The sequence below is a fragment of the Sceloporus occidentalis genome, unplaced genomic scaffold (assembly GCF_023333645.1).
Source record: "Sceloporus occidentalis isolate IW3139 unplaced genomic scaffold, rSceOcc1.0.p SCAF_10, whole genome shotgun sequence".
Taxonomy (NCBI): Eukaryota; Metazoa; Chordata; class Lepidosauria; order Squamata; family Phrynosomatidae; genus Sceloporus; species Sceloporus occidentalis.
This window is the reverse complement of record NW_028316990.1, coordinates 31192382-31218247: the sequence shown is the minus strand read 5'-3', so window position 1 is coordinate 31218247 and position 25866 is coordinate 31192382. Positions and strand designations below refer to the sequence as shown.

General features: G+C 45.1%; 2 protein-coding genes across 2 annotated transcripts; both read left to right on the top strand.

Annotated features, from left to right (window-relative positions):
- The first annotated feature begins 6189 nt into the window (after window positions 1-6189).
- Window positions 6190-10285, top strand: LOC149306338 (myeloid-associated differentiation marker-like). Its single transcript, XM_089540953.1, has one exon. The coding sequence runs from the start codon at window positions 6285-6287 to the stop codon at window positions 7155-7157; it is 873 nt and encodes a 290-aa protein (XP_089397079.1). The 5' UTR covers window positions 6190-6284; the 3' UTR covers window positions 7158-10285.
- A 1540-nt stretch (window positions 10286-11825) lies between these two features.
- CCDC63 (coiled-coil domain containing 63) lies at window positions 11826-20818 on the top strand. The gene is made up of 11 exons (XM_089476756.1): window positions 11826-11904; window positions 12548-12714; window positions 13133-13322; window positions 14179-14298; window positions 14992-15173; window positions 15809-15990; window positions 16872-17089; window positions 17803-17877; window positions 18316-18508; window positions 19752-19949; window positions 20489-20818. Exons 1-11 carry the CDS (start codon window positions 11881-11883, stop codon window positions 20623-20625), a joined length of 1686 nt encoding a protein of 561 aa, XP_089332882.1. The 5' UTR covers window positions 11826-11880; the 3' UTR covers window positions 20626-20818.
- Window positions 20819-25866: the final 5048 nt, after the last annotated feature.

Genomic DNA, 25866 nt, shown 5'->3' with positions numbered 1-25866 from the left:
CGCACATTCTGTGTTGATTACTTCATGCTTAAGCATAGATTTGAATCCAGCCCTGCCCAGTTGCAACTCCGGAATAGTATCTGCTATACCGCACTGCTTTTCGGAGCTTAAAATTGGGGCATGTGTGGGTGGCATTTATGTCCATCTGGTGCAATGGTTACTAATGTTACTCGCTCCATTCATTATTGCAGTTAGTAGGAAAATGGGGGCTTTAAAATGGAAGTGGGCAGGTTTGCTGGAGATCTGGCTTAACTGTTTTTGTCTTTCCAAAGATAAATGTTGTTCTGCTGTTCCACCAACTCTCCTTTTATCCAATTTTTGCATCTGTACCCTGTGCCACAAAACTCAAAACAGTACCATAAATTGCAAAAGTCCAGCATGACTCCTTTTTCATCTTTGTGCAACAGGATTAGCAAATTCCATATCCTGACAAATTGCTTTCCCTGCCTTTTTCCTCTTTCCCCCTTCCATAGTGTTTTTGCAGTCACTAATATGTTCCGGTTGTTTTCTCCCAACCTTTTTTTTTTTACATGCTTTGCAGACATGCAGTATCTTTTGAATCTCAAACCATTAAAACCAGTGCTTTCCCTCCTCTCTTGCATGACAGAACAAATATGCATCTGGCTTACACTCCTAGCACATAATCACAAGCATATTTACTTATTCATTTATTAAAAGGCATGGTTAAACCCCGTTCTTCATCCAAAAAAGGCTTCCAAAACAGCTCACAACAGTCAGTAAGCAGGGAGGACCCTGCCTTCAGAGATACGATCTAAAACACATAAGATGCCAAGAAAGCATTGAGGAAGGAGGCCATTTTTACATGCCAGTAGTAGTTGCTTAGCTGCCTCAAGCCACTGGATCCTGTCTGATCTTGGAAGTTAAGCAGAATCATGCCTAGTTAGTATTTGGATGGGAGACCACCAACAAATTCCAGGTGCTATATGCTATATTTCAGAAGAAGGAAGTGGAAAAGCCACCTCTGAGTATTCCTTGCCTAAACCCTACAAAATTCATGAGGTTGCCATAAGTCAACAAAGGACATGAAGACACATACTTTGGCTTTTGCGCTTAGGCTGCTGCCACACTGTAGGAATAACGCAGTTTGGCATCACTTTTAAGTGTTGTAGCTCCATCCTATGGAATCCTGGGATCTATTTCCATCCAACTGTGTCACTTTCCTGCCCAGCCAACAACTCCGCCAGACCTGGAAAGGCTGTTGAAGGAATGTGAAGTCGAAGGGTTTCACAGCCAGTGTCTGTGGCTGGCATCTTCAGAGAAGGAAGGAATGAATTTCTCTGAGGATGCCAGCCACAGATGCCAGTGAAACATCAGGAATAAAGTCTTCTAGAACATGGCCACATAGCCTGAAAAACCCACAAAAATCTACGGAGGAGGGAATATTAAAAAATGATCCAAAACAAGTGTCAAATACGGCACCGAAATAACAACTCTGGAATATATGAACATCAAATGTGTGCGCCTCAAGCTGTCCCCATCAGACGCTGAACCAGGACTGTTCAAGCTTGGAAAAGTTACTGTTTGGATTCCTGGAACCCTGAGGTCATCCTAGGAGGGGGGATTCTGGGAGTTGTAGTTCAGAGAAGCAATTTTTGTGAGCCTCAAGCTTAGGTTCCTTCTGCTCTGATTGTCAAGATGGATGAGAGTTGGAAGCCCAGCATCTCCACCAGCTTTGACTTAAGGCAGTTAGCCTGTTCCCTGTGTTTCCAAATCAACGGACACATTTCCTCAAGCAAAAACAGGTTGAGCATGAAAATGCACATTTTCCTGAAATCAGGGTACAAAATGGGAGCCATTGTTTTGTAATGACATTAAAAAACTACAACAGTTGTAGAGAGGTGTGTAGGGAAGGACCCAAGTATTTCCTTGGATCTACTGCAGTCTTTCTTTCTTTCTAACTCTGGGTCTTTTTTTAAAAGTGTGGTCTAACTGAGCCACACCAAAACATAGAATAAACTAGCCTCTTTGTTCAGGCATACCTGGGCTTGGTGGTTAGACGTTGCTTTGTTTGCTCTTTGAGAACAAAGGAGGCTTTGGGTACGGTCCGGGCCTTTCCAGATGCTTCATCATCATCAGATTACGTTCTGGTTTGTGTGCCCAACAAAGGGAAAAGAAAGCATTTTCTTTCAGAGTCTCGCTCGTGGTGCTTTTGGACTCAACTCTATCAAGAAGGCAGCCCCCGGTGCGCTGTGTGTTTTTCTCACCTGAATTCACAGACCCTCCCAAGTTCAGCTGGAAGGAAAGGTACGGAGCAGAACAGTGAGCGATTATTATCGTGGGCATGGCACACGTCCACCACTTGTCCCTATTGGCCATCAAGTCCGCTTCAACTTTTGGTGAACCTCTGAGTAAAAGACCTCTGGGACCCCTTGCTGGGGTCTTGCAAACTCGGGGTAAACGTAAGTGGTGTCCCCAAGGAGAACAAGAAACATTCCTGGCCCATTCCCACACTGGCCTATTGAGATGATGCAAGTGTCAAAATAAGTGGAGCACAGGCCCAGTCCATACTCCAGAGTAATATCCAGAATAAAATTAGTCCCCTTTTACTCTGGATTACACTGGAAACTCCAAAGAATCCCCTCCGCATGCAGATTATACAGGGACAGGGGGAGGAATATTGGTGGGTAGGCAAATGGCTTCACTCCAGGAATTTCCAACACACCAAGAGCTTTCAAGTTCACACGGTTCCTCTGGCGCCATGCCTTTTGCAGACGTGCAATTCAATCACCCATTAGCAGAACAATTTCCACCATCAGTGCAACACACTGATGCACATTGCCTGCACAAGTGCCCATTCACACAACAATGGGCACAGGCAGTGCTGTTGGTATTGATCTGTTGTGGTTGACAATTGTGCGGACTGCTCATCCGCCCCATAGATCCAGATGCCCCAATGGTAAACTGGATGTTCCCATCTGTGCAAACATGGCTATGGATTCTTTGATTGTGTCAGTCCAAAGTGGTCTTCTTGTCTTCCTAATGGGCTCCACTTTACTGAGCATTTTTGTCTTTTCTAATAATACATGTGCATACTCCAGTATTTCACAGATGAAAACCGAGATGTGTGTGGCCAAGCAAATTCAGAGTGTTTCTTGGCCCGTGATCTATCGTGTCGAAAGCGCTGAGAGGTCTAAGAGTACCAACAGGGTCACACTGCCCCTGTCGATGCTCAGACGCAGATCGTCGGTCAAGGCAACCATGGCAATCTCAACCCCAAAGCCTGTCCTGAAGCCAGTTTGAAATGGGATCTCATATGTCCAAAGTATGACAACCTCGTTTTGGTTGTTTTAGCTTCTTGTGAAAATTCAGGCTTGATTTGCTCTCAGGCCCATTGATCCTCCTGCCTTTGTTTTTTGCTTCACCATTTCTGATTTATCTTATCCGTCTCTGATAAATCTCTGTCTCGAGCTGGGTTTTGATGCAGAGTTGGATGTGTTTCCCAAACCTGCGAAAATTCACTCAAGTGCCCTTTAGCCTTGCAGGGCTGTCGCCCGTATGCACAGAACAAAACAAACAGCCAGTGCACACATAAAGCTCCCCTACCACACCCAAAGGGAAAGATGTGCTCACTTTGCTGGCAGCCTTTCCTAACACCTATGCAAGAGGAGACTGCATAGTCCTCTTTCAGGATTTTTAAAAATCTATACCCCTACTTCCCAAATACTAATACTGCATCTAGGACCAGGGACTGTATATACCACATCTGCCAAATTTCACTTTGCAGGCTCAGTGGGTCCTCATACACTTTTCATAGGCTGCTGTTCCACAAGTATATGATCCACCTGCAACCAGAGGTGGGAACCTTCCCTTTTGGACTACAACTCCCAGAATCTCCCAGAAAGCATGACAATAGTTGTTAGGGTCTCTGGGAACTGTAGCATGAATAAGTAACATTTGCAAGCTTTGCCCACATCCTGTTCCTTCTGTTCCTTCAAACTGCATTATTTCTACTGTAGGTGTAGCCATATAGTCTGGAATATCAGCATGCAAAGGGATCGTCTAGCACCTTTGAGACGGTGAGTGAAAGAAGTTGTAGCATGAGCTTTTATGTGAAGTCGAAGGCTTTCAAGGCCAGCATCCATAGCTTTTTGTGGTTTTTTGGGGTTATGTGGCTGTGTTCTGGAACAATTTATTCCTGGAGTTTCACCTGCATCTGTGGCTGGCATCTTCAGAGAGAAGATGTCAGCCACAGATATAGGCAAAACATCAGGATTAAATTCTTCCAGAGCAAAGCCACGTAGCCCGAAAAACCCACAAAAAGCTTTTGTAAACTTGGTTGACTTCCTCAGATGTATGAAGTGAAATGTTGCCCAGGAAGGACCTTTATAATAAGACTCTATGAATAGCTATAGAAATGCAGCCTCATGAGGATGCTCTTGGCCAATTTATCATATCTTCTTTCTGGTATCCCAATCTGCACAGACCACACTCCAAAACTCCCTCCACCACCCAACCACCCTGACTTTAGGCAACATCTTTCCTCCTGCCTTTGTCCCTTAAGAACCATAGTTAAAACTGAAACTGTCACCCCATCACCATACTCAGAAGTTTTGTATTTCTATGGCTAGTCATTTAGGCCTGTTACAGACAGCCAAAATAAAGCTGCTTCGAGTCACAGTGGAGGTATGGTGTTTCAATGATGCATACAACCTAAGAGTCCAGAAGTCGCACCAAAGTCACGCTCCAGCCCTAAGGACTGGAGCGTGGCTTTGGTGTGGCTTCTGGACTCTTAGGACGCATGCATCATTGAAACACCATACCTCCACTGTGACTCGAAGCTGCTTTATTTTGGCTGTCTGTAACAGGCCACAGTCTGATTTTAAAGGTCCTCTGGGTTCACTCAATGCATCTGATAACTGCACCACATCTACAAAAGCTTATGCTAGAACTTCTTTTGCCGAGTAAGTTTCAAAGGTGCTACGAGACCCCTTTGCATACAGTGGGGTAAATGTGACTTGCACCACCACAAATCACTTTTTGGGTTGTTGTGGAGGTCAGAATCTACCCCCAAATCTACTTTGTAAGCTGCACAGCCCCACCTTCCCAAACAAGGCCATCTCCATCTTGCCAGACAGCCAGGCGTACAAGCACAACGGGGCAAAGCAAAGGAAACAAATATGCAAAATAAATATGCAAAAAATCAAACAAACCCATAGGTGTTAATTATTATAGGTTTTAACTTCGAAGTCGGAATTGGTGCATCGCTATCAACTCCCCAATTCCTGCCACCATCATGGTTTTTGTAATAGTGGCAGCGTGGATCCCATGTTCCACAAAAGCAGCCAGGGGCCACATATGACCTGGAAGTTGTGAGTTGCCCACAGTTATGCCAGAGTGACTGGATGGCCAACCTCACACATGTATCTGCCTAGTTAACTCACTTCCACCCTGGATACTAATGAATAAAGATGTTGACTTTGCCATCTGTGCTGTTTCTTTGTTACGTACTAGGGAGAGAAAGATAAGGATAGGGCATGTTTTCCTACCAGGTACATGAGTGAGAGGGGAACCAGGCTTCCGCTCCACCTCCACCCATCCCACCTCCATCACCTGAGAGATCATTCCTAATGCCACCTGCTTTGTTATTTTCTTCCCTGTAGCTACGGCGGTACCCGCCCAACCAGCCATGACATGATGACCAGGGGCACGGTTACTTTTTAATCCTCTTCTTCGTTAATCATCTACCCGCCTCTCACCTCCAGAACAGGTTTGCTGCTCTGAGCCAAGAGACCTATTAAAAAAAGCAACAACCAAGGGCTTCAACATGGAAACACACCCACGCATTCCAATACACACTCACACACACTACTCATTCACTGCTGGCTACTCAGTGCACCTCTGTCTTGTCCTGGCAGTGTACCTTCCTGCATAAGCATCCTCCAGAGGTTGCATTCCTTCCTCGAGAGGAGAGGTGCCAAGGAGGGCTGGGCGCATGACAACCACACAGCCCGCATATGGTTTCTTGGTTTCTCATCTGGGTTTTGCAACAACCCTTTCGCAGCTTCCCTTGGCCAACACGGGCCTGGTGTAGTTTCCTCCTCGAACTCCAGGGTTCCTCCCCCAGCAAGGCTAATCTCTTCCACTCCAACTGGGCGTTTCTCTTCCTCAGGGCAGGTCACACATCCAGAGTGCAAACAGCTTCACAACCTCATTCCGGTCCCTCACTCCACACCGTGCTAATCTCCTCCTCGCCTCGCCATTGCTTTGCCACCCCACCATCAGCATATCCGTGCCTGCGGTGGCTCTTCGGTGCTGGGAGCACAATGCCAACCCTGGAACCCAATGTCCGCTCCCTGATCTCTCCGCTGGGGATTGTTCGCTTACTGGAGATCGTCCTCTCCTGCATAGCCTTCAGCCTTGTGGCAGCCTCCCACACCTACCATGACTCATACGGGGCCTGGTCCATGTTCACATGGTGCTTCTGCTTCAGCATCTCCATCCTGGTGGTGGTTGTGGAGCTTGTTGGTTTGACCGAGTCTGTGCCTCTCTCCTGGCCAGACTTTACATCTGCCTTCTCCATGCTGGCTGCTCTCATGATCTTCACCTCCTCCATCATCTACCCATCGATCTATATTCCCGGCTGCTCCAACTGCAGCTACCAGGCTGCGGCTACGGCCATGTCCTGCTTCTGCTTCATCGCCTACGCCGTCGAAGTGGGATTGACACGAGCCAAAGAAGGAGAGGTCAGCAGCTTCCTTGCAACCGTTCCTGGCCTCCTGAAGGTGTTTGAGGCCTACGTGGCTTGTCTCATCTTTTCCTTGGTGTCCGACAGCGCGTACTATCGATCCTTCCCTGGCCTGCAGTGGTGCCTGGCTGTCTACTGTATCTGCTTCATCGTCACATTGCTCATCATCATCCTCACAGTCGGACGTTGCCTCGCCTCCCTGCCCTTCCCCTTGGAGAAGGTCCTTGTGGGCTTCAACATCTTGGCTGTCCTCATGTACCTGACAGCTGCTGTCATATGGCCCCTATATAGCTTTAGAAACTTTCCAAGGCCTTCTTCGTGTGAGTCCTCAAAATGCGCCGCGTGGAACAACCGCCTAGGACTGACCTTCCTGACTTACTTCAACCTCATTGCCTACATTGTGGATCTTGTGTACTCCTCCAAAATGGTGTTTGTGACCACACCGGCTTAGTGGGTTTACTCAGACCGAACTCAACCTCCGTAGAATAAAGTTTATGACTGGATACCAAGACCATCAGCAGCATGCTTCTGGCGGGGTGCTGGTTTTCGAGCTATTATCAATGCTTTTAATCATTGTTATTGGTTGTCTTTGGGAAACATTTCATCCACTGTTCTTGGGTTTTAGAATTGTACTTTGTGGCTGGATCCTTTCTTCCTAAAAGCATAGCACCCCTTCCTTCTTCAGGTTTCCATGAATTATTTGCAACTCATGAAAATGCTACTGTAAGTTGATACTTGTACTTTGCATTCCCTCCAGTTGTCCCTGTTTGGCAGAGTTTAATCCTCTGATTAATCCTCTGCTGTCCCACTTTTTCAGCTGCTTTTAAAATGTCCCCGTTTCTCTCTCCTCCTTCCTTTCCCCGCTTTCTTTGTTAATTCAATTCCTGCAAGCTCAGTTTGAAGTGCAAAAGCAGTTCTCCCTGAACTCAGAAAGGGGAAAAAGAGAGGAGGAGTGGAGTCTTCCCTTTCCTAGTAGGCTCAGGCAAAAGCAAACTGCTGCAGCCTCTCCTAGCTTGTGTTTTCTTTTTCATTAATAACTTCTGCCATTTTCATCCCATTCTGGTTTTGTTTGGCTTTCATTTTCCTCTGTGAAATATTAGAGGATGTGACTTGGGCCCAGGAAAGAGGAAGATCCCGGAAACACCCCAGCTGCCCAGTGTTTCTATGTGGCCTAAAACAAGAAATGTGTAGCTCTTTGGAGAAAAGGACATGAGAGAGGTATTGTTGGAAAGGGAAAGAGGATGTCAGGATGGAGACTGGAGATGGAACAACAGAGAAGAACTATTTTAGAGTTGAACTTGGGACTTTGGCAGGGAGAACTTATATTCCTAACCTTTGCTCTCAGGTGGGGATGCAGATAACCACTTTCCAGTCCCTTTGACTGATATGCTCGCACTTGCTATGGAATAGAATCAGAGCATTGAAAACTACTTTTCTTTCGAACTACGTTTCCCGTAACCTCCAGGCAATGTAACCAATGGCTGTTCTGAAAGTCTGAGCAAAGAAAGAAAGAAAGAAAGAAAGAAAGAAAGAAGCTCTGGGTAGAATTCTTTATGTGGTTTTGCAGGGTTATACAGTGACACCCCACAGCTGCCCTAAAGTCCCTGAAATTCTTTGCACTTGGTGGCAGTTTGGACATTGGTACTGTCCTGCTAAGGAATAAGAAAGACAGTACACTTGTCCCTCCATATTTGCTAGGGTTAGGGGCACAAGACCCCATGAATATGGAAAAACTGCAAATAACAAAAACACCATGTTTTTACCTGAGAGGACACCTCTCTGGGAATCTCTAGGTCCTCCAGTGCAACTCTGTGGTCAACGTCCAACAGACATTGACCCTAGAACTGCATTGGAGGAGCTACAAAGGCCTAGTAGAGTATTCTCTCTAGGAATCTCTAGGTCTTTCAGTGCAACTTTTAGTTAAAGTTGACCATAGAGTTGCACTGGAGGACCTAGATATTCCTAGAGAGAACATATTCATCAAATCCGTGAATAATCAAAGCCGCAAATATGGAGGGATGAGTGGACTTGTTGAGACTGACATTTTTAAACCCATTACTTTCTCATTCATCCAGCCTTGAGAATAAACACAAAGAGTTAGGTCTGCTGGAATTTTGTAAGTCCTTTGGCATTGCTTTCCTTTGCTTCATCCTTTAGATCCGTTGTTATATGCCCCTAAGTCCTGCCCTCGACTTATCCATGGGTCATAGCAAAATCCATAATTTGGCTTCAAAACTTGCCCTCGACTTGTACATGAGGTCGACTTATAGTTGTGTACATGTGGTAGTGAAATGTTGGAGGGTATGGCGATAATATAAATCATCTGTGTGGGTCTAGCAAGCCGAACCTCCGTACGCTGAGCATGTCGATCATGTCCATCATCACTTGAGATAGACAACTGGATGACAATGAAATATGAGAGATCTGTCTAGGAGCAGTTGCATGTTATTCATAGTAAACTGATCTTTTAAAAACCTGTACAGGTTCAGATAAGCAACTTAAACATATTCAGAAATGTGTTATGGCTTGCTAAGTGTAATGTATACATCATTGTTATCTTGACGTATATGAGTTTCATAAGCATACATGGGACCTAAGAATAATATCCAGGGTTCACACAACTCCTTTGAATAAGGATTTAAAGCTTTCCGCACCTTCCTTCCTGCTCTTTGCCTCTGGAAGCAAAATGTCTGGGGCCAGTTCTGAACGTTCACAGCAACCTTGGAAGGTGAACCTATTCAAAGTGTTTATTTGCATTTGTGATGTTGTTTCCATAGTATACGTTTTGAAGCGGCCAAGTGGAGGGTGCGTACACACTGCAAAATTGTGGCACTTTGATACCACCTTAACTCTCCTGGCTCTGTCCTTTGATTCTCTGCAAGAGAGCTCTAGCACTGTATTGGCGTTCAATGCGGTGGATTAGAGAAATCCAAGTTCCTCCCCCAAAATACAAAGAGCCCTAGCAGTTAAAGTGCTATTAGACTGCTAGGGTGGTGCAGTGTAGACACATCTTGAAATGAAAGCGGTCTCATCTGCGCTGTAGAAATAATGCGGTTTGACACCACTTTAATGGCCATGGTTCAGTGCTATGGAATGCAATGGAAACTGTCATAGCTGTTAAAAGCAGTATCAAATTGCATTATTTCTGCAATGTGTACTGGACCAAAACCAGTGCTGTCAGGCACTTAATCCTAAACCTTTGCTTGATCCGAAGCCATAGCTCAATGCTATGGGATTCTGGGATTTGTAGATTAGGGCATTATTTAGCCTTCTCTGTCAGAGAGCTCTGGTGCCGCAACAAACTACAGATCCTAGGATTCCATAGGATGGAGCCATGGCAATTAAAGTGGTGTCAAACTGCATTCATTCTGTAGTGTGGCAGTAGCCTCCAAAATGAGGACTGCAAAGATGGTCATATCAAGGAACAATAAACCAGTTTCAGTGGGCATTTATTGAAATGTTCTTGGTAGTTTTAGTTATGAAATGAATGCTCTGTAAATAATGACAATAACACAGTTAAATGTACTGTGCTTTATACAATAAAATATTAAAATGGGGGGAAAAAATCTTGTGACAGCGAATGACTTGAAGGCACACAACACACACAAACGCGCACATCCCATACATATATGCAAAGTCAAGCATTTCCAGATCAGGGTGACGTGAGCAGATGTCACAACCGCATCAGAGGACAAGGCACTACAATGCGTAGGACAGTCATGACAAATGTAGGACACGACCCGATGAAAGCGAAAAACACTCATGGAAATGTAAAGTCATGCTTCTGGGTCATGCTCAAGATGGAGGGCATTTTGGAATTCCTCTTGGGCAGAAGGTCGAAGTGGAGGACAGGTCCTGGAAAAGGAGGACATCTGAGTCACTCTGGATAGGTCATTTGGGAATTCCTTCTGGACAGAAGGTTGAAATGTAGGCTAGGTCCTGGAAAAGGAGGACAGCTGGTCACCCTGAATGGAGGACATTTGGGAATTCCTCCTGGACAGAAGGTTGAAATGTAGGTTGTCTTGGAAAAGGAGGACACCTGGGTCACTTGAATGGAGGACATTTGGGAATTCCTTGGACAGAAGGTTGAAATGTAGAACAGGTCCTGGAAAAAGAGGATGCCTTGGTCACCTGGATGGAGGACACTTGGGAATTCCTCCTGGACAGAAAGTGCAAGTGGAAGCCAGGTCCTGGAAAAAGAGGGGAATCCCCCCAATACACACACACACACCCCAAATATTTCTGCTGCCCAGCATTTTGGAGAAGGGAGACTCAAGCTGTCATGTCGGACCTCGTCCACCAGGCGGCGCCCTTCCCCTTCCCTGCGCTGCCTTCCTCCTGGAACCTCCGAACTGCTGCTGCTGCTGCCTTTGTAGAAACGGACTTTCCATTGTCTGCATTCGAATGCTCTGAGGTTCTCCTTCTAATAGAGGAGCCTTAACAAAGGCAGCAGCTGCGCCTAGGATTAACCTTGGAGCCTGGCTCTTACAACCAGGCTTAGCCTCCAGGCTCCTCCAGAGGCCTTTGTTGGATTGCAGGTTCCAGCAGCCTTGGCCAGGAGAGGCAGTGGTAGGGAAGGATGGGAGCTGCAGTCCAATAACAAGGCAGGGGTGTGTGGGGCTCTGCAAATGTTGTGGAGCTGGATTGTTGGCTTGTAGGGAGAACTTGCGGCACACCTTTGAGGCTCGCTGCGAGAAAGAAGTTGGCAGCATGAGCTTCAGCATGCATCTGAGGAAGTAGACTTTAGTCACGGAAAGCTCCAGCGGCCAACTTCTTCCTTTCAGTGAGTCTCAAAGGTGTGCTACAAAACCTCTACATGCAAATAGTAAGATATAGCCATGCTAGTCTGTAAAATCCATATGCAGAGAGATTTTGTAGCACCTTTGAGGGAAAGAAAGGAGTTGGCAGCTTTGGGAGAGTTTCCTGGGATGAATGTGTCCTATAGCAAACATATAGATAGGCGGGAAGAAGAAGAAGATGATGATGATGATGATGATGATGATGATGATGATGATGATGATGATGATGGAGGTCTTCTTTAGGACCGGATGGAGATGATCTGCTGACATAGACCCCTTTCCCATTTGCTCTTCTTTTCAGGATGCTGGCTTCACTTTGAGGAGGATTAGCCCATTTCCATAACAGAATTGTCTTTAGTTGTAACCAAAGGAAAGATGAATCCGGCATCAAAAGCCTGGGTAATTCCTGTGATTGCAAAGTGCTCCCTTGAATGTCCTTAAAAACTAGAAGCACCAGCTGGCGCATGCTACTGTCCCTTGCTTCTCAATGGCGACCCACTTGGTTTCCAGATTGTTTCACCGTGCGGGACCCAGAAAAACCAGTGACCCAAAGAAGTAACTTCACTTGCGTCAGGTTGCCCTGTTTTGGGTTTAAAATTTCTGGGGAGGTCACACCGGTTGCATGAGATACAGTCCCTTTTCTGTTGTGGGATTTGGTCGTTTCGTGACTTCGGTGGCAGTTCAAGAGGTGTCAAACCACATCATTTCTGCAGTGCCGATTCACGTGCTGAATTTGCAAAATCGGAATGCAAATTACTAATAGGCCTAATTATAACAATTTGCACAAGATGCAAATATAAAAGACTGGGTTACCCTAGTTGTAACCCAGCTCAGTAAAAGGGCACCATGCTGAGGAAGGCTGGCGCAGAGAATAAGGTGCCCATGTTCCTGATGCCAGAGTCTCCACTTCAAACTCTCTTCTATTTTATTGAAGTCAAAAAAAGGCTAGATAGCGGAACCCACCCAATGTTTCATTGTTAAAATGGAAACTCACCCACATCCCCTTCTGTCTTTCTCTTCTTTCTGTAACGCCAACCTCCAGCGCCAAAGAGGAGCCCACAACCATGGTGAGCTTTCGGACTACACCGAGAAGGAGCGGGAGATTATGGCGGACATCGAATTGAGGAAGCTGCAGCAACAGTTCCGGATCATGATGGAGAACCGGAAGTCTTTTGGGTTCAAGACCGAACAGCTGCTGCACCAGCAAGAGTGAGTGGGGCAGAGTTTTAAGGCTTTCCAAAGGAGGTTAGGCCTGCTAGTCTGTTGCAGCGAAGAAAGAAAAAGGAAAGGGTTGTGTGGCATCGTCACAATGAGCATTTAGCATTTACATTTCTAGACCACTAAACAACTTGGTGCTCTCTAAGCGATTTGCAATCTGTAAACCAATTGCCCCCAGAAAGATGGTTACCAAGGAGTCCTAGTGGCACAGTGGTTAAATACCACTCCTGCAACCGTTCCCAACCACAAAGTTGTGGGTTCGATCCCAGGCAGCGCTCCAAGGTTCACTTAGCCTTGCATCCTTTTGTTGGTTGGTAAAATGAGTACCCAGCTTGGTACTCTGATGGTGAACACTGATGTACCTAACACTCATGTATCCTTTCTTTCCCTCTGTGCTCTGACCCCAAAGAAAACAGATCCATGTCTTGAAGCAAGAGAACGAGGAGATCAATTTAATCCAGAGTCTGATCCTGTCCCCCCAAAACTTATTCATGGATGAGCAAAACTGCCTGACCCTCAAATTCCTTCTTCATGCCAAAGATAAATGCAACGCTTGCATCAGGGCCACAAAGGCTTTGCTGGCGGAACTGGACAGCAAGGTATTGCTATGAGAAGTTTGGTTTTGGTTTTGCCAGAGGGGAATTGGCATTGTGTGGAAACATACAGTATTTTGTTGCTGCCCTCCCTAGTTTCCAAATGTCTGGCTGTTACTTTTGGTTTCTCAGTCCACACACCCAAAATGAAAACATTTATCGTTGCTTTCATTCGGATGCTGGTGTGTTTGTTTTGGGACCACTTCCAAGCCAGATCAGAAATGGTCATGATATCCTCATTATATCCATATATGAAAATACAAGTATTCCAATATCCAAAAAAGAAAGTCCCAAACACTTCTGGTCCCAAGCATTTCCAATAAGGGAGTCTCAACTTGTATTAGAAAGGATCTGCTACTAGTTTTGCTAAGTATAAACAGAGGCCTTTTTCCTAAGATCATATTGGCTTCCATACTACAGGAAGCCTTTTAAAATGAAATAATGGGTTAAAAATTGGAGATGGTTGCCTGGTTATCTTTTATATTTTAAACAAGACAGCTGGAAGTTTAGATCAAGAGAGATGTTTTTGCACAAAGTCAAAGATCTTAGCTGCTTTGCTTCTATGCAACTTAAGGACAGATTTAATGGAGACAAGAGACAATGCGTTTTATTTAGAGTTGTGTACAGATGATGACCATGTCATGTAAAAAGCGTAGAAATGGCTTCTGAAACAAGAGACGGAAGATGAGTTTGTAAAAGAATACACGATAAGGTGGGCCCAATATTTGGGGCATGGATATATGGGGAGGGGGAATAGAGTCCAAAAATATAACATCCCCACATACGCACTATAGCTACATCCTTTCGACTATGGATAGAAGACACTTACTGCCTTTCTTCTTTTTTAATATTTTTATTTTAGGTACTGCAAATGGAAGGGAAGATTAAGAAACAAAAAATCCTTGTGATCCGAATGAGGCAGGAGTACGAAGGAAAGCGGCTCCAGAAACGGATTTACCTGTTGGATAACCGCCTCCACCAGGTGCGCCGCTTTGCCTCGCGGCATCTGCTTCTTCAAAGCCTCTAACCTTTCTTCTTGCCTGTTTGGATATGGGGATAGAGGATTTAATTTATGTTCCTGGTTATTTTATGATTTCTGTGTATTGTGTAATATGTTTTATGTATATAAGCCACCTCGATCCGTAGGGAGAGGCAGGGTACAAATACAGTATTATTATTATTATTATTATTATTATTATTATTATTATTGGATTTAAAACCAAGCCATGGAGCATGCTGAATTGGTTCCTTTTCTTCTATCTATAGTAGTTCAGAGTTTAGAAAAGTTACTTTGTGTGTCTGCATGGTCCGTGAAATTCTGGCAGTTGTACTCCAGGCCCCTTCCTAGAATTGGAAGTCCTAAAGATGGCAGAACATGCGCTGGTAACCTCAAGGCAATCCGCTGTACATTGGGCTAGCTTTGGACCACACTTGGAAACTCCCATTACAGTCGGCCCTTCACGTTGGTGGCTTTGACTTTTGCAGATTTGATTATTGATATATTTGATTAATATGTTTTCCCAAGGAATCTCTAAGTCCTCAGCATTACTCTATGGCCAACATCTGCGGAAAGGTCATGCTGGAGGACCTCGAGAATCCTAGAGCGAACCCTTCTCTAGTCATGCGGCCTCATTCCTACTACCTTTTAAACTTTCCTCCCTTTCTCTCACTCCAGTTAACAGTCCATTTTGACATACTCTTGACCATCAACGCCAAGCTCCGCGAAGATATAGACAACCTGCAGATCCAGAAGTCTGTCTTTGACGGCATTTACTGGAGGATGTACAGGCAGCTGGACCAGCAACGGAAAACCATAGACTTCTCCATCGAGCGGTCAATGCTGGCTTATGAGCAAAGGTAAGAAACAGAGGGGCACCGAGGCTGTGGTTCAGGGTACACAGTCCTTGTTTCTCTTATTGTGTGCCTTCATGTTCTTCCCTACTTATGGCAACCTTAAGGCGAACCTATCACAAGGCCTTCTTGGTTCAGAGGAGGTTTCCCATTGCCTTCCTCTGAAGCCGAGAGAGTGTGACTTGCCCAAGGGAATATAGCACTTTGATACCAGCTTGCCATGGCTTTATCCCATGGAATTCTGTGGTTTGTAATTTAGTGATGGACTTCACATTTTCTGCCTGAGTTCTCTCATGCTGTTGTTTGGTAGGAGGTGCGCTTGTTGTTGTGTACCTTCAAGCCATTTCCGACTTATGGTGACCCTAAGGCAGCCCTATCACATAGGTTTCAGGGGCTGAGAGTGTGTGATTCATCCAGGGTCACAAAGTGGGTTTTCACGGTTGAGGAAGGAATCAAATTCTAACACTTAAACTACTCCACCATGTTGGAGAATTCCCCAAACTGCTGCTTCCAGGACTAAGTAGGACAGCGTTATGCATAGCTCAAATAGACTCCTAGATTTCTTAATCCGATCCTGTTTTTGTGCATTCACATACATCCCACCATTCTCCAAGTCCTTGGTTTTCTGTCCCCCATTTCAGGACGGAAGCCCTTGCAAGAATCTCTGCCATGAAGGAACGGCGCGCCAAAGACCTTGTGTCGTTCAACATCGAGTTTCGAGACCTGGAACGGATCTATAACCATGAGACCAAGCTGAGGGCCTTTATGTTCATGAAAATGGTGGACCGCTCTGAATTTGAGGAGCAAGCCAAAAAGGAAGAAGGTACCATGATATGAAGAGAAAGAATGCGCATTTGCTATTTTCGCATTTTGAGATAAGGTGCATCTACACTGTAGAGGTAATACAGTCTGGTGCCACTTTGGATGCATCTGCATTGCAGGAATAATCCAGCTTGACACCACTTTAACTGTCACGGCTCCATCCCATGGAATTCTGGGAACTGTTGTTTGTCACAGCACTACAGCACTCTGAAGGTTAAATATCTCACAAAACTACAGTTCCCAGAATTCCATAGCACTGAGTTATGGTAGTTAAAGAGTGTCAGACTGCATTATTTTTGCAGTGTGGACACAGCCTCAAACTGCCATGGCTCCACCCTACAGAATTGTGGGTAACTTTTGGATTTGGGATTTTGGGGGGAATTTGGACTAAATAATAATAATAATAATAATAATAATAATAATGGAATATCTATATTTATATATACATATGTAATGTGATATCTTGGAGATGGGACCCAAGTCCAAACACAAAAATCATTTATGTTTAATATACACATTATATGTGTTCCAATAACCAACATTTTTTCCCCATCGGTGGCTGAGATAGTGACATCTTTGCTTTCTACGGGTTCAAGGTGCACCGAGTTTGTTTCATGCACAAAATTATAATTTTGTACATGAACCAAAGTCTGCGTACATTGATCCCATAGAAAGCAAAGATGTCATTATCTCAGCCCCCCATGGAAAAAATATTGGTTTTGAGAACATTTTGGATTTTGTAATTCCGGATAAGAGAGACTTAAACTGCAGTAACAGTAGCAGGCGCTTCATTGCAGAACTAATTGTTTTGCACAACGAATATCTAGTTTGGTTAGTATCCTCAAACTGAAGTGGTCCCTCTGCGTATTCCTTTGTTTTTAGCTCTCAAGGCAAGGGAGCGGGCCAAGACCAAAGGGGAAAAACTGCAGAATTACGAGAAGGCATACCAGCGCTTGTTGGATCTGACAGAAGATGGTGACATTGACCAGCTGGTGGACGACTTCATTGACAAGGAGGAGAAGAATTTTGCTCTCTTCAGCTACATCACCGAGCTCAACAATGAGAATGATCGGCTGCAGAAAATTATCGAAGACACTCAGGTCAGTCCCTTTTGTTGTGTTGTTGTTCTTCTTTTTCTCAATCGAGTTGACTTGGTCTTATGGTGACCCTATGCATGAGGGACCTCCAAGAGCTCCAGTCATCAGCTGTCCCTGCTCAGGTCTTGCAATGGTCAACCATAGCTTCTTTGATAGAATCAATCCATCTATAATGTGGTCTCCTTCTTTTTCTACTGCCTTCAACTTTGCCAAGCATCATCTTTTCCATTGAGTCGCTGGATATGACATGTCCAAAGTATAACAAAGGGCAAGATCGCACCGCATCGTTGTAGCATTATTAGTCCACTTCAATTGCTATGGCTGCCTCCAGTGGAATTCTGGGATTTGTAGGCACCAGAGAAGGTGAAAGACCTTATACAACTACAAATCCCAGAATTGCATAGGATGGAGCTACAGCACTTAATGTAGCGTCCAACTGCATTATTTCTGCAGCGCAGATGAACCCTCTGAAGTCCTAGTTCCAGTCTGGAAGCAATTCCCCCTATAAATGCAACATAAAGTACAACTATAGTGGCCAGCCTCTATAGCTGTCCTGTTATTTCTGCAGCCTAGGGTGGCACTGCCTTTTCATTTCACAGCCCTCTTAGACATGCACTTCTGTGCACTCTTTTCGCAAAGTCCCAAGTAAAGCTGAGGCTGGTGAACAAGCTGCATGTTGTGGTTGCTTTTAAGTTGATGCACCTCCGTGTTTGCAGAATGAAACCAACCGACTGATAGCCAAGCAGAAAAAGGATGAAGATGAAGCCCACAACAAGCTGAAGGAAATGGAAGTAGGTTGGAGGGGCATGTAGGGATGAAGGGGAAGTGGTTTTGGTTCACCGTCTGGTTGCCCTGTCCTGACCATAAACAGGAATCCGTATGATACAACTAACACTCAAGGGTGACTTGGTCAGACAAGGGATCAAAGTTGTAGGACTTTGGTTAGCTCAAGACCAGTGGTTCCCAATTGCTGGTCCTCCAGATGTTTTGGCCTTCAGCTCCCATACGTCCTGACTGTTGGCCAAGTTGGCTGGGGATCTGGGATCACCCCATCTTAGGGTGTCACTTGGTGTATCCCACATCTTTTGCACCCCCTTAGTGACACCCCTGGCTTAGGGATTCTGGCAGTTATTGTCCAGAACAGTAATGTATCCAAGATCGGGATCTCCCTGTCTTCTGTCCTATTCCATGATACCCTATCCAAGGAGCCCATCTGCTTTGTCTGATAGGAACAGCTGCAGAAGACAACCGAAGGTGCCAACTGGGCCGAGCTGAAGCTGAAGGAGAGCCGGAAGATCCTGGACCAGTTGAAATCCTTGGTGGACCTCCTCTTCAGGGAGTTGGACTGCGATGCTACCAAGATCAAGGAACACCTGGGCGAGAGTGGGGACATCACGGACCAAAATCTGTTGGCTTATTTAAGTGCGTGAGCAGTCTGAGCAGCTTCCATGGGTGTTTTGGGCATCCTGCCTTGCGTGGGCACAGGGAGGGTTCTGAAAGTTACCCAAGAGCTCTCTATAGGCAAAGATGGGAGCCTCTTTCTGCCTGAGAGCCAAGTTCAGTTTCAGAGAAGCTTAGGACAAGAGTGACAATAATTTACAGATTGCAGCTGTGGGCACAGTAAAGACAGGTACCATGTTTTGGATGTGTCGATTCTCCACTATAAGCAGCTTCCTCCACCGTGGCAATAGTTGCTTGGCATTGACTGGCATCCCTACCCACCCTCCCTCAATCTGGGGTCTTTTGCATCCATGTTTTTTGTGGGTTTTTCAAACTATGCACCCATGTTCTAGAAGAGTTTATTCCTGACGTTTCACCAACATCTGTGGCTGACATCTTCAGAGAAATTATGGTTTTGCTGGAGGTCCAAATTCACTTTCAGAGATGTTGTATTTCAGTTACATTTTCTGGTAGGCTCCATTGACAAAAGGTTCAAACCAGAAAAACTGAACTATTTTAGCTGGAAATGTTTTACTATCACCTCCATGCTGTGGGTACACTGGCTGGGGATGCTTGGAGTTGTGGTCTAAAACAACATTTCTAAGCTCTGTTTCCCCTCCTGCTGAATCCTGTACCTCTTGTGCTGCTAAATCACTCTAGACTGCCGAACTTTCAGTGCGTTGAAGGGGAAATGGTCCTCAATTTTGTTAGTCCCAACTAGTGTAGACCCATAGAATCAATAGGACTTATATCAACACTTATATAACTTCCATTGACCCAACTGAGACTGCCAGCTGGATTTAGGCATAAAAGATTTCTTTATTGTACAGGGCTGAGAATTGTGTGGTCCACCAGCTGTCTTTGGACTGCATCTCCCAATGGCAAGGATTACTGGAAGCTGTAGTCCAACAACATCTGGTGAACCATGTGATTCCTTCTTGTCATTTCTGCTGAGGCTGCTACTGTATGCCTTAAAACTAATTTCAACTTATGGTGACCCAATCCAAGGGTTTTCTTGGAGAGATTTGTTCAGAGAAGTTTGCCCTTGCCTTCCTCTGAAGCGGAGAGAGCAGGACTTGCCCAAAGGCCACCCAATGATTTCCCATGGATAAACAAGGATTTGAACCCTGGTCTCCCTGAGTCCTACTCCAACATGTAAAGCACTAGACCATGCTGGCTCACAGAACCCCTGCCCCTGCTTTTACACGTCCTTGCAACTCTACAGGTATTATTGAGAAGAAGAGCAACAACCTTCTGCTGATCGAGTCTTTCTTGCACTACAAGGATGTGGAGGGGGAGCTGGACTCGGTCCCCATGCTGAACCCATTTTTGGGAGGTTCTGCTGCACTGAAAAAGGTGGAGCCCATCAAAATAGCACCACCCACCCTCAGCGTGGATCCCTTTGCAGATTATACAGAGCCTTGTGAGTAGTTATTTATTTATTAGACATGTCAAGGGGGGTGGCTTCCTTCCACCTGACTTTAACCTCCTAAGAACCTTGTGAGGTAGGTCAGGATGAGGGAGATGGTAACAGGCCCAAAAGGTCATGTTTTGCAGCAGTGGTGGGGCCTACCCTTGGTTTGAACTTCCCTTTGAGTTCTTGGATCTTGTGGAAGAGGTCTCTCATTCTTCATTTTTTGTTTTTGTCTTCTGTTTCTCTGCATTGATCATTATATTTCTGTTTGTCTTACTGAAGTTAAAAAAGGAACAGACACTGTTCAGCAGTGCATAAACTACCTTGGAAAGTGGTTGATTCTTTTTCTTTGGAAATTTTAAACAGAGGTTGGGTGGCCACCTGTCAGGGATGTTTTCGTTATGGATTTTTGTACTGAATGACGGTTCAACTAAATGGTCTTTGGGGTGCTATCCAACTCTTATGATTTTGTAATGAAAGCTGACATTTAATAAGGAGAATATTGTTGTTTTTCTAACCACACACGGCTGATTTCTCTTCTTTCCTAGCTGTGGAAGCTCCATTGGACTACCAAAAACTCCGGGCCTTGGTGCTAGAGAACCAGGAGAAGATCAAAACTAGAGCTGATCCTGGAGAAAGGACTGACAGCCCCGGCCGGGAGAAGAAGAAACCCTCCTCGACGTAGATGAAAGCTGATACAAAAAGATGCTGGAAGCAATGGTGACAGGTGGCCTCCATGCCAGTGGGATGGTGAACCCACTCTGGGTTTTAGTATGAACTTTAATGGAGCTGTTCAAAGTGCCAAATCTAATCCCCCAAACAGATTAGCTCCTTTAAATTTTGGGTTAAAAACCATGGCAGATTGACCATGCCACTGACATGGATTTCTCCAGCTACTGTTGGGTGCTGGAACAATCTTTTCTAACCTATTTTATTTATAAATATATATATATATATATATATATTGTACAAAATCAAATGGGAAATATAGAAATGGCTCCCATTGCATAGTATAAGGAATGTATTAATTTTTAAAAAATAAACCATGTTTTCAATTTTTACAGCCTGTTCCCCCTCCCTTCCTCTTCCTCCTTCTTTAACCCTTTTCAGTGTTTGGCTATAGTCATGTTTAGCCCAGTGTTGAGGGAGCAGTTCCACATTTGTTGTAGTTGTATGCCTTCAAGTCATTTCTTACTTACGGCAACCCTATCACAGGGTATTCTTGCTACTGTTTGTTCAGGGAGGGTTTGCCATTGCCTTCCCCTGAGGCTGAGAGCGTGCAGCTTGCGCAAGGTCACCTAGTGAGTTTCATAGCCAAGCAGGAATTGAACCTCCAACAATCAGCTGTGCCACATGCAAAACTTTATTTCCCACCTGGAGCTTTACCATAGAGCTATGAGTAACCTCACACTCCCGTTATTCCATGCCTGATGGAGAACAAAAGTATCTGGCTATGCCCCTATCACCAGACATAAAGCTATTGCATTATGCACTTATGTCTGCCAGGTTCCTCCAGAGGTCTTAGCAGCTGGTGCAATCATTTCATGTCTGGCTATGTAAACATAGCCAGACACTTTTGCAATTCTTCCCCCACCAAGCATGGGATGGTTGAGGTGGCTGAAGCAAATGTACTGTAGGTCAGAGGAAGGCCTTGGCCACTGTGGAGGGAGGAAGAGAACAGCGACCAAGAATAGACTTGTGCTGGCATATGGTTAACATAAACCCATCCATGCCACTAACAGGATGCAATCTTCTCCAAGCCATATCCTTGCACCAACAGAGAATGGGGGTCATCTGTTTACCTCTTTTGGATGGAACGGGGACAGGATTTTTCATTGGACTTTTAAGTGCACCTTTTGACACAAATTCCTCTCTTGAGAAAGATGCCGCAGGATTGCTGAGAGAGCAAACCAGCCAGCGGAGAGAGAATTTTTCCTCTTAGCAAGGCACGAATGTGGAAATCCAGCCTGACCTTGAAGTGACGGAAATGTATTGATTTTCTTTTTACACCGCCTGCCTCTTACATAGTCAGTACTTTTCCTCAGCTTGGCAAGTCCCATTAGTCAAGGGCGGGCAAAGTCCCAATGTCTCCAATGATAGATGCAACCATACTGTTCAAAGCGCCTTGCCCTCATATCCTACACCCCTTAGTTTTATAATGCTGAGCGTTTAGCACAAGCAGGAGAGGGGATGGATGGAGAGCTAGGAGTCCCATACTTGAAAGCTAGATATTAATTCCTGTGCCTTTAAAATTTGTGTAGAAGAGGAAATTTCAGCAGGCGTTGCTTGTCATGCAACCAGGTGACAAGCAACATCTGCTGAAATCCCCTCTTCTGTACAACCTTTAAAGGTAATGGAGCCTTCTCCAGTTTTCACTCTGGCAATTGTTACCCCAAATGTTGGGGAGAATTGGGGTCCCCACCAACATTTATGGTGTCTCCTTGGGGGGAAATATTCAGCTGAATAGGCTTGTGAGAAGTTGGGTAACTTTAGGGATCTTTTATACCTCTGTAAACCAGTACTGAGAGCCAGCATGTTGTAATGGTTTGAGCGTTGGACTGGGACTAAACCAGGGTCTGAATCCTGGCTCGGCCATGTAAACGCAATGCATGACTTTGGGCAAGTCACAAACTCTCAGCCTTAGATGACAAAGAAACTTGCCAGGAAAATCTGATGATAGGATTGCCTTAGGGTTGCCACAAGTCGGCATGACTTGAAGGCGCACAACAATAACAACTACTGCAAGACTCCAGTTTTAAATGGAATAGTTTTATTTAGAAACACGCAAAGGTGCAAGCAAACACACAAACCAGTGCAGCCTTAAGAACCACACAAGGCTAACAGAAGAGAAAGACTGGTACGTAGAGAGATCTTGTAACACCTTTGAGACTATCTGAAAGAAGGAAGTTGGCAGCATGAGGTTTCATAGACTTAAGTCTACTTCCTAAGATGCATTTGGAAAAAGATGTGAAAGACTGGATAGTGAGAAATCGGGATTATTTGGGGGGGGGGATTTCCATGGGAAATAAACCAGGGCTCAGACTGCATCTGGGAGCTACACAGAAAGCAGAGATCCAATCTGTGTGACAACCTCAGTCTATAGCAGCAAATTGGCCAAGTGTACATCCGATAATACCATATTTCAGCAAGAGCAGGTAAAGGGTATGTTAACACAACCCTATGGAGACCGGTAGACTGGTGGACAACACCCAGTTTAAGCTCACAAATCTTGGGCTCACAAGTCTTGCCAGAGTTACATGGATCACACGAACAAACCCCTGGAAGAACAGATCTGTGAACTGTCATTGAATGGAGAAGCCTCAGATGTAGCTAAACAGCTGCCCCATCACTTTGATTCTGAGGGTAAAAGCTCCCATACGTTGTAGTGGTTAGACCAGGGGTAGGCAACCTTATTGAGCCGGGGGCCGGGTTGCTGTCCCTCAGACAACTGGGGGGCCGAAGCCAAAAAATAAATAATTAAATAATTTTTTAAAACATTAAATATACAAATAAACCAGGACAAATGTAGGACAAAATTTTCAAATGGAAGACACTTTTTTTAAAAAAATGGAGGACACGTGAAAAAAGTTGCTAATTTTTTTTAAAATGTTAATATAAATGCTTGCTTCTGAGGCTTCTATAGACAATTGCCCCCCAAAGGCCCCGGCAGCAATCAGCGGCAGGACCGGGCTGGGGCCTGTCCCAAGGCCTTGCCGGGCCGCATCCGGCCCGCGGGCCGCAGGTTGCCTACCCCTGGGTTAGACTATCAGACTAATACTGGGAGACCTATTAGGATGGGATGATTACCATAACTTTACCTACCTTACAGTGTGACTGTGCATGAACGTTTTAAAAAAGAGCAAGCAGAGAGTATGTCAGCAGTTACAGTTTTAAAAAAGCCTTTCCCCAAAACTTATGTGGTAACAGTGCATTCAAGTTCCATGCCGGCCCCATGGAACACCTCCAGGGCTAAAGTCCTTTATTTGCCTGGCAGCCCAGCATTTAAACTGACCCAAAGATCATGGGCTTTGAAGTTTGGTGCACAGACCGGAGACAAGGCTGAGCGGGGAACAAACCTCCGGCTCTGCATTTGATTGCATACCTGTTTCGACACAAGTGGAAAGAGATCATTATCGCACCTGGATGGTGAGCCTCAATGTTCTTGTACCGATGTGCAGAAGCATTTCCATGGTTACAGGTTGTCTCCCACAAGGCTCTCCTTTTTCACGAACCCCGTGATCCCTGACAGCGGAGGGAAGCCGGCCAGCTCCCCAGCTTACACTTAACGCATCGATCACTCCTGTCCAGGGCGATTTCTCATTCTTCTCTTTCTGGACAGAAGGCCAGATTGAACTGACGCAGTTGGATGCAGGCCTCTGGGCCTCATTATTTCTCCCAGTGGGTTGGCCCTGGAACATTTGTGTGCCAAATTGGAGTGCAGCGGAAGCCTGGCGGTCACAATGGATTCCTCTGCTCTCTTTTATCCAGAGCGCATGGCTGCGTGTGAACACCAATTAATGACATTTTCAAAGCCTGGGCCTAACTTGTTGCAAAATCACTAATCGCTCACTTTGTAATTAGTTCTTTTTTTAAAAAAAAAGTGATGGTATAAGTGCATTATGGTTGTAATTCAGTGGAGGATTAACAAAAGTTTGTTGTTGTTGTGTTCTTTCAAGTTGTTCCCGATTTATGGTGACTCTAAGGCGAACCTATCATGGGGTTTTCTTGGCAAGTTTCTTCAGAGGGGTTTGTCTTTGCCACTGACATCCTCTGAGGCTCAGAGAGTGTGACTTGCCCAAGGTAACCTAATAGGTTTCCATGGCCGAGCCAGGATTCAAACCCTGGTCAGCAGAGTAAGAGTTCAACCCTCAAACCACTAGACCACACTGGTTGTGTTGGACCCATTACTGGGCAACGTAGTTTCTGCTTCATCCAGAGATGGTTTGCTTGCCAGGTAAAGTTCTTTGGTGTCAGTTACCTTAATGAGCTTATAATTTGTTTGTAACTGAACTGGCTTTCTTAGTCCTTTTTTGTTTGCCCTTGCAGTTGCAAATTGCCATCCTGGAATCCAGTCTTGGAAGGACCAGCTGATGTTATCTGATCCGTCAAAGACTCGTGTGTATGTGTATATCAACAATGAGCAGCGACAAGAAAGAAAGAACTCTTATCAGGATGATCCAATATTTGACAGCAGCAATGTGAGTTTTTCGGGCTCTGTGACCATGTTCTAGAAGAGTTTGTTTCTGACGTTTCGTCGGCATCTGTGACTGACACCTTCACAGATTAACACAGATTAACATGGAAATCACTCCTCCCAACCCAGGGTCACACAGTGTGTGTGCGTGTGTGTGTGTGTGTGTGTGTGTGTGTGTGTGTGTGTGTGTATGTTCACTTCCATGCCAGCATTCTCTGAAGATGCCAGCCATGGCGAAACCTCAGAAACAAACTCTTCTAGAACATGGACACATAACCTGAAAACCACCCAAAAAACTTTTTAAGCATGTTGCCCTGAATCAGCACCAGTCCTTCTATCATTTAGCGTCTTGGTGATCTACATTTCCCAAACCGTCCATGATCTGGACACAGTTTGGAAGGCAAACTCTGATGGGCAGTTGTGGAGGTGTCAAAAAAACATCCTTTAAAAATATGCATTAAGTCTGAATCTGACAACCTACCCACTACACCATACTGGCTCTGCTGTTTTAGATGGCATTTCTCAGATGTATTTTCTTTCTGTCTGCTTTCTTTACTGTCCAGCTCTCACATCTGTAAACAGTGATGGGGAATACAACGGCTTGGACAGTTTTGACTTTAGTGTTCAGCTGTCTATCTTCACACTTTAGGGTTTTGCTTAGTTCTTTCATAGCTGCCCTTCTTCTGATTTCTTGATTTCAGTCTAACCTTCTTCTGGTTTCTTGACTGCAGT